Raw genomic sequence first — 9223 nt, forward strand, 5'->3', positions numbered from 1 at the left:
GGTGTGTCTCCCTACTCCCCCATTCTCCTCTCGGGGTCCCCCACTCCCCCCACTCCCCCCGTGATGACAGTGCCGGCGTCTCCATCTGTGCGGGGAGCTCCCGGAGGCGTGATGCGCGTGCTCAGAACGGAGTGGAAGAGGCCGCTGTCCGTCAAGCCAGACTCGCTACTCACAGGACGGACCGGATGCCCTCCGTTTCCATCCTGCACTCGGCTGCGGCAGTTGGCAGTAAGCAAGTGGGGCACACCCACTCGGAGCCCTGTGCCCTCCCCAGCCCGCACTAGAGACCCCCTCCAAAAGCAAAGCCACCATGTGTGCTGCCTGACGATTTGTCACTTATATGTGTAAACTTTGTTAAGCTTTTTATAAACAGTATCAAAGTGGAAGGTAGTTTTTGTTTTGAAGATTTATTCACGTTGATACACGTAAGTCTGGTGTGTTCATTTTAACTCCTATATGATGTTCTGTGTAATACCTGAAGTATAACCACTTTTTTTTAAAGATTTATTATTTATTTGAGAGAGAGAGAGCACGTGAGCAGGGGAGGGGCAGAGAGAGAGAGGGAGAGAATCTCTACCTGACTCCCCACTGAGCAGGGAGCCCGACACACGAGGCTCCATCCCAGGACCCTGAGATCGTGACCTGAGTCAAAATCAAGAGCCAGCCACCCAGGTGCCCCTGAAGGACAACCACTTCTTTATCCATTGTCTCGTGATCTAAAGACTCACCAATTTTGTTTTGGAAAATATAGCTATTTTTCATTAAAAATGTTGTTTAATAAATAATGAGCTTGCTATTTTTTAATTAGCTAAATACTTTTACTTTTCTTCATTTCATTTCCTAGTATGGTAAATACCAACAGATCAAACCCACACACATGAGCTCCATGGGGGCCTGGATCAATCCTGAAACCCTAGGGTCCCAGAGACCACAGGGGAGAGGGCACGGCCATGAGCCCATGACAGCGAGACCCCCGCATGCGACGCTCCGGGAAACCAAAGACAACAATGGGAAAGTCCAATCTGGCTGCCTGAACATGGGCCAGCAGGCAGGAAAAGTTAGGAAAAATTAAAAAGCTGCCTCAGCAGGGTGCAGGGAAACCAACTTTGCAGACCCCGAAGAGCATGCTTCCCTCCCAGCCCGTGGCCTCGCAGGACCCTCACCCGAGTACTTGCCCTCCTCGAGCCGGAGGCCCGCTTCTGAGGCTGGTTCCACGACAAACGTCCAGCAAGGACAGCGGCCATAGGCAGACGGGTATGGCCGAGGCCCCTGGGTGCGCCCGCCCCCCCGGCTGCGGGGCACCATGGGGGACAAGGCAGCAGGGCGGGCGGCCCAGGGGCTCCTGCACGGGCAGCAGGCAGGGCACAGGGCCTGCGGGTGCAACTCAAAAGGGGGCAGGAGACGTGCCCAGACACATCACCAAAGGGGTACAGCCAGCAAGAGGCACAGGAGAAGAGAGCCCACGCCATTATTCATATAAGAAACACAAGTTAAAACACACTGATGAGAAGGGCAGGAGCACGGAGCAGAGAACGTGACAGAACTAAGTGAGGACAGGGCACCTGAGCGGCTCAGTTAGTTAAGCGTCTGCCTTTGGCTCAGGTCATGATCCTGGAGTCCCTGGATCGAGTCCCACATCCGGCTCCCTGCTCAACAGGGAGTCGGCTTCTCCCTCTGACCCTCCCCCCTCTCATGTGCTCTCTCTCTTTCTCTCTCTCTCTAATAAATACATAAAAAAATCTTTAAAAAAAAAAAAAAAGAACTAAGTGAAGACACAGCGGCCCGCCCCCTGACAACACGGGTTGACAGGCGGGTTTTTGCGATCGTCTTTCTTTCCTTTTAATGATCCTTTCTTTTTGGGGGGAATTGTAGGTTCAGTCCCAAGGTGAGCAGGGAGTACTGAGAGCTCCCCCATAACCCTCTGCACACACCTCCTCCCACCATTAGCACCCCCGCCGGAGGGCGCGTGACAGCCCGTGGACCTGCACAGACACGTAGTGTTGCCAACGGGCCACCTCCCTGCACGCCGGCTGTGCATTTGGACAAATGTGTGACACACGTACCCAGCATCATAGTGCCGCACTGAGTGGTCTCACTGCCCTGAAGTCCTCTGCCCTCCTCCTGTCCATCTCTCCTTCCTCTCTAACCCGTTAACTGCTGACTGCTTCTTTCTTTTTTTTTTTTTTGTGGTAAAATACACAGGACATAAAATTTACCGTCTTAACCATTTTTTAAAAAATATTTTATTTATTTATTTGAGAGAGAGCACATGAGAGGGGGGAGGGTCAGAGGGAGAAGCAGACTCCCTGCCGAGCAGGGAGCCCGATGCGGGACTCGATCCAGGGACTCCAGGATCATGACCTGAGCCGAAGGCAGTCGCTTAACCAACTGAGCCACCTAGGCGCCCCCCCATCTTAACCATTTTTAAGTGAGCCCTTCAATGGCGGTAAATACATTCATGATGTGCAGCATCAGAGTCCCTGTCGCCTTGTGAAACACTAACTCCCCACCCCCTCTGTCCCCGCCATCCTGCTGCCTCTCATGTTTGGACGACTCTAAGTATGTAATGTAAGGGGAATCCTGCAGTATTTGTCTTTCTGGGATGGGCTTATCTCACTGAGAGCGACGTCCTCAAGCTTTGTCCACGTGGCAGCAGGTGTCGGGACTCCCCTCCTTGTAGGCGTAGATCACATTGTGCTCATCCGGTCATGCCCAGGTGGACACCTGGGTTGCTCCCGTGATTCAGCAATGGTGGGGGACACTGCATTGACGTGAACATGCACATCTCTCTTCAGGACCTTGCTTCCCATTCCTTTGGGCACAGAACCACAGCAGAACTACCGGATCATCTGGTAATGCTGTTGGTAACGTTCTGAGGAACTGTCGTCCTGTTTTCCACAGCAGCTGCCCCGCTTTAGATTTCCAGCAACAGTGCACGCGGGTTCCAATCCATCCACATTCTCGCCAACACTTGGGTGTGTGCTTGTTTTCGACAGTCGCCATCCTCACGGGTGTGAGATGGGGTCTCACTGCAGCTTTGATTTGCATTTCCCACCTGATTAGTGATGCCGAGCATCTTTTCATGGACTCACTGGCCATTTGTGCATCTTCTGTGCAGTAATGTCTATGGGGTCCTTTGCATATTTTTGGATCAGGTTGTTTTTTGTTTCTTTGGTCTTAGACGTTCTCTGCATATTCTCGATGTCAAACCCTATCAAATATTCAATTTGTCTATATCTTCGCCCATTCTGTGGGTTGCATTTTTACCTGATGATACTGTCTGATGCACAAACATTAAGTTTTCATCTTGTCCAATATGTCTATGTTTTCTGTTGTCTGTGCCTTCGATGTCCTACCCAAGAAATCACTGCCAAGTCCTATGTCGCTAAGCTTGGGCCCTATGCTTTCTTCTAAAAGTTTTATGGTTGGGGAACCTGGGTGGTTCAGTCAGTTAAGCATCTGCCTTCGGCTCAGATCATGATCCCAGAGTCCTAGGATCGAGCCCCAGGTCAGCTCCCTGCTCAGCGGGGAGCCTGCTTCTCCCTCTCCTGCTCCCCCTGCTCGTGTGCTCTCTTGGTCCAAATAATTAAAATCTTTAAAAAAATAAATTCAAAAAATAAAAATTTCAGGACACCTGGGTGGCTCGGTCAATTGAGCGTCTGCCTTCAGCTCGGGTCATGATCCTGGGGTCCTGGGATCGAGTCCCACGTCAGGCTCCTTGCTTCGTGGGGAGCCTGCTTCTCCCCCTGCCTGCCACTCCCCCTGCTTGTGCTCTGTTTCTCTCTCTCTGACAAATAAATAAAATCTTAAAAAAAACTAAAAATAAAAATTTTGTTTTGGGGTGTGACATTTAGGTCTTTGACCCACGTTGAGTTACTTTTGTAGAAGGTGTGAGGTAGGGGTCCGGTTCTCCCAGCACTGTTTGTTGGAAAGACTGTTCTTTCCCCCTTGAATGGTCTTGACATCCTTGTCATCTGATCGTATATGTTGATGGTGGCTATGAGACGGTATGAATTTTGTCAAGTGCACACGGGGTGAGCTTCGCTATAAATACGGGTTAAATCCCACTTTCTCCATTTACCTGCTGTGAAACCGAGGGCAAGCCCACGTTCCTGCACCCTCTTTCCCCCCTCCACTAGTGGGACTGGGTGGTAATTGTGGGGATTAAGCTCCCAAGACAGCAGGTCCTGGCTCTGGCAGTGCTGAGTGCTTGGTGATCCCTGTCATCAGACACGGCAGCCCCTGGGGGAGCCCCTCTTCTATGCAGCTGGGCATCCCGAGGGCGTTACCATCTTGTGGGCCGTCTGTCCCTCTGACCAGAGCCACCATGGCTCTTCAGAGGACTGTCTCCACTCAGCTCATCTGCCCGGAAAGCATGAGGATGCTGGGTGCCTAGGACAGCGGCCAGGCAACAAGGACCCTCAGGTCAGACTAACACTGTGTTCTGGGCATTTCGTTGCTTTCGGCAATAGGCTCCGATTCCCAGGAGAGAAGAGAGATGGTCACTCAGAGCTCCCCACTGCTCAGAGAACACAGACCTCTACACCCATCCAGTGGCCCGCCCAGTGGTGTCACAAGTGCCCCTGAATCCCCTGTCCACCATGACAAGCAATTTTCTGGAACAATCCATTTGCTGGGCCAACCCTACAGAACACACAGTCCAAACATCTGACATCAGTGCACGGGGACTCGTCTGTAGCCCAATTGCAGCCCTTTCCAGAGAGGCCAGAACAGCTGAGACAGTGAAAAATTGTTCAGTGCAAAACAAATGTCTACATTTGCTACAGTTGCAAAACAAATGTCAGCTACAACCCATTTTCAAAGAAATTTGGTTTTGGAGCTAGGGTTTAACATTTACCCTTGCAGATCTGCACCAGTCTCCCCCCAAACAATCTAAGAGTGGTTGATTCTGTTTATACAGATGGGTGCTGCCAGTTATTACATATTATAAAAATAAATGCATCTCACTAGCTTGTATTCTTGCCTGACATTTTCATGCTACACTGATAGGATAAACAGTGTTGAAGGCCGGCCACGCACACACTCGGCCGGAAGCATTCTGGTTCTCAAAGAGACAAAGGAGCTGTACAACCACTGGGCTGACTGTCCACTAAACTCCCAGCAAGAGACACCAAACATGCTGTTTTCACTTTGCAAAACCCGCACACGGAGAATGCAGAAGCCAGTGAAGCCCAAAGTAATTCGCCCTATCAGGGACCCCAATCTTTGCACCCACTGTGGACCCAAGAAAGTCCTTTGGAAGATGTTTGAAAGTCTGGACATTGAGACGAGAGAAACGGGACAGGGGGAGCTCTGTTACTGACTGAACTTTGCCCCGGGCCCGCCTGTCCCCCGCAGCTCTTTTTTTTTTTTTAAAGATTTTATTTATTTATTCATGAGAGACAGAGAGAGAGACAGAGGCAGAGGGAGAAGCAGGCTCCCCGCGGAGCAGGGAGCCTGATGCGGGACTCGATCCCAGGACCCTGGGATCAGGACCTGAGCCGAAGGCAGACGCTTAACCGACTGAGCCACCCAGGCGTCCCTGTCCCCCGCAGCTCTTCACGGCCGCTGCCCTTCCTGTTGGAAGGCAAGGGGAAGTGTTACTGGTGCTTCTGAGCTCGAAGTTTCCCAGCGCCGCCATGCTTCTCACGGATACTGGGGACTGGTAAAGCCAGTCAGTCACCATCTCTCTTGGGGAGCACTTTTTCTCGAAGAGCCAGTGTCCTGAGAAGCAGCTTCTGGCCGGGGCTGCCCAGAGGGCTGGCTGGATCTCGGGGAGCCTCCCGGAGTTTCTCTTGTCCTGCTCGGATTTCCTGATCCTGTGTTCCGACAAGGACCCCGCAAGCAGGCGGTGTGTCCTCCGCATTCACCGTAAACGCCTCCCCAGTGGGTCGCTCCACGCTCCGTCGGACACGAGGCCAGCGCATGGGCCCTGGGCCTGCCCGGGGCTCCCAGAGGCCACCAGGGCTGCACCCGATACCTCTCCAAGTGCCGGACCCGCTGGGTCTGACATGGGTCCCCTACACCAGATCATGTGTCTGGCAGGTCTGCGGGCTGACCCTCCCACAAGCATGGGCAACATGAGCTTTGCGGGTGGGGTTGGAAGGGGATGCGGTGGCCTAGAAAGCCCTCAGAGCTGCTCCTCAGAGGCACCCTGCCGGCGGCCTCTCCGGCTTCCACCTCGTTGTGGAGGACTTCGCCGACATTCCCAGGCGGCCGCTACCCTCCCAGAGCACCGTGTCTATGAGGAAAAGCCCTTGGGACCGTCGTGTTTCACGTCCGCCCGTGCGGAGACAAGAGTGCTCTGGCGGCTTCTGGCTTCTGTGGCAGCCTGGCATGGCAAAATGCGGTGATGTCCCTGAGGGACCAGGGCCTGCTTCTCCACTGCCTGCTCCCGAGCACAAGCCACACCCTAGCTGGTGCTGGTGATGTCCTGGGCCTGGCCACTCCGGGACAGACTTGTGCCAGCCCCGCGACCCAGACAGGACTGTCCCCAACACGAGGCGGCCTGTGAAATCTGGTCAGCGCCAGGGGGCCCCATGACATTAGTTGATACCGTACACAAGACAGACTCCAAGACAGCGTCTGTCTGTCCATGGCGAGATCTCCAGTGGCTCTTGATAAATGCACAGAGTCCAGGGACATGTAACTGAACCCTAACTTCAAAAGGAAATAAAACCAAAATACCAAGTTCTTTGGGGAAAGCATGCTCTACTTTTCATTCTCCATGGATGTTCTAAGCTACAAAAGGACTCTAAAAAGCTCCTGGGCCCTTATGCCAAAGCCACAAGGACATCACGTGGCCAAGAAGGCCATCACATTACACACAGGCCAAATGCATCGGTAGCAGGTGCTCGTTTTTTAAAATGCATTTTCTACCGGAAACCTCTTTATTACAGACCAACATCTGACGTCCGAGATTATCAAGGGGCACAAAGTAGAGGCAGTAACTTTACGTGTCAGCATCTGCAGAAACGGCAGGTTAAAATCCATAAGCCGAGTGACAGGGGCCCCTTGGACGCACTGGGCCCTGGCGCCGGCTGTCCTGCCCCCCTCCTCTGGCGCCTGGGCTGGGCCTGTGCCAACGCACCCCTGACCCTGAGACCCAGCTTCGTCGGCGGACTTAAAAGCACAAAACTTGCTGGCCGATGACCAGTGGCCGTGAGAAATGGATTCATCCAGAAGAAGTCGTTAAAATGCCCTAACTCCTGTCATTTTAAATGTGTCCTAGGGTTGTGCCCTTGGCAAAATTTCAGCTTGCACTCGCCCCCAGAAAACGAGCCCGGCCCCGGCCACAAAGGCCTCCCCACGCAGACAACCAGACACCCCAAAATCTGCTCTCGGAACAGCGTCCCCAGGGTAAACCCTGCGCCAGTGGCTCCGCTCATGTCCCCGTCGAGCAGATTCTCTCGATTCCTCCCTCCACCCTGGGTTCCTGTGTCCAAAGCCACAAAATCAAGCCTTCAGAACAAGTACTGGCTTTTAAAAGTGTTTTAATTACAAATGTGATGTTGAAGCCTGGACACACAGGGACGACACCCTCTCATGGAGAACCCGCCAGTCCCTACGTACGACTGCGTGTGGGCCTGAGTGTGCAAGTGTGTGCATGCGCTCAGAGGACGGCCTTCCGCTCAGAGCCCTGCTGCGCCCTGTGGTGTTGACATTTCTACAGGAAGACCACAGTCACTTGAACAGATGTTTGCTAAAATGGACATACACCTATTTTTTGTTAAATAACTCTAATTACAGGGCTGTGAGCAAAGGCTGCCGCGGACCCTCCCGTGGGGCACACCCGCTGTGACTCGCCCGCGTCTGAATGTGCATGCTGGGAAGACGGGGACACAGCTGGGAACAGTGACGCTCTGTGATGTGGTGTGGCCTGCACTGACCAGGACGCCCTGGTGACAAGGGGTGTGGACGAGGCCAGAGGCGGGGCTCCCTTCACGGCTGGGAGCCGCCCAGGGGGTTCCATCAGCACCCCTCCAGGTTTCCAGCTGTCCCAGGGTGTCATGGGAATGCTTCAGTTTGGATAGTATACAATTGGTGATTAATGCATATCTTGCTTTTCAGCAAAATACTATTCAAGTAGTTTTAACTTAAATATTTTAAAAGTAATCTTTACATTATCGAAGACTGGTAAAAAATACAGAATCTGACAACTTTTCATTTCATTCAATCTGATGCTTTGAAAATCTTCACTCTTGTATTACCTTAATTCCTGGCCTGTATAAAGCTCTTCAAAGGATTTTTTTCAAGATCCATCTTCCCCTGTTATCGGTTCACATTCAAAACCGTCTCCGAAACCCTTCTGCGCTACAAGGAGGACTATGGAGGGATTTATGGCTAAAGGAGCCCCCCTGGTCGCGGACTTTAGTGATAAACTTTACAAGGAAGAGGGTGCCGTCAGCTACACAAGCCCAGCCGAGTCCCGTCACGTGAAGGGGCTGCAAAGGATTTTCCTTTTCCACCCTTAATGAGAACATGATGATCCAAAGTGAAGCTGTATGAAGAGACTGCAACAGCAGTAAAATGTTTGGCAAAATCAAAAGTTAATTAGAAGAAAATCCTTGACCGGGGATGGTGCTGGCGCCACGAGCACAGTCGTTGGAAAGGCCGGTTTCTGCCGCGGCCAGAGCTCTGAGCAGCCGCTTGACGGCGTCCAGCCTCCGGTCCCGGGGTCCGGGGCCACTCCAGCCCCTCAGTAGATATCCGGGCAGCGTGAGAAATTCCGTTCAAAGTAACCCCCTGTGTACAGCCAGTCAGGAGTCCCCGTGTGCGGGTTGCTGCCCTGGTGGAACCACCTGCAACACAGACGAGGCGCTCAGGAGGCGAGAGCAGCCAGGGCCGCGGTCCCTCCCACGGGGTGTCCCCATGGCAACACGCAGCCCTCAGCGGGGCCGGGGCGGCGACTTCAGCTGAGAAGGCTTAACCACATTTTCACTCGGACTCTCCCCTCCAAACAAGCCTGGGGTCCGCTTCACCAGCAAAACCTCAAGGATTTAACAGAAAACACGCTGGGCCATCAGCAGAGGCTGCCTGGCTGCTCAACAGCGCCCGCACCTGTCAAGGTGGGAAGGCGCACAGTGCCGCCTTCCCTCAAAGCCTGCGTCGACCTGGGGAGAGGGGAGAGCCTGCGGGCAGAGGGACAGTGGTGGCTGCCACCGGGCTGTGTTTCTGGCCGTGCGCCCTAGGAAGCCCCCGCTGGCTCCTGTGGGACACCTGT

At 53.2% G+C, this 9223-nt stretch overlaps 1 protein-coding gene across 14 annotated transcripts in view; it reads right to left on the bottom strand.

The window, feature by feature from the left end:
• Positions 1-7476: 7476 nt before the first annotated feature.
• The window catches only part of OSBPL2 (oxysterol binding protein like 2), a 39317-nt gene continuing 37570 nt past the window's right edge, over positions 7477-9223 (bottom strand). For all 14 annotated transcript variants that reach the window (XM_081832481.1, XM_081832476.1, XM_081832477.1 and 11 more), the window contains one exon: positions 7477-8801. In XM_081832481.1, coding sequence (XP_081688607.1) covers positions 8699-8801 — 103 coding nt within the window. In that variant the 3' untranslated portion in view covers positions 7477-8698. The remainder of the gene's footprint in view (positions 8802-9223) is intronic.

The sequence above is a fragment of the Leptonychotes weddellii genome, chromosome 10 (assembly GCF_054177405.1).
Source record: "Leptonychotes weddellii isolate Sample4059 chromosome 10, ASM5417740v2, whole genome shotgun sequence".
Classification (NCBI taxonomy): Eukaryota; Metazoa; Chordata; class Mammalia; order Carnivora; family Phocidae; genus Leptonychotes; species Leptonychotes weddellii.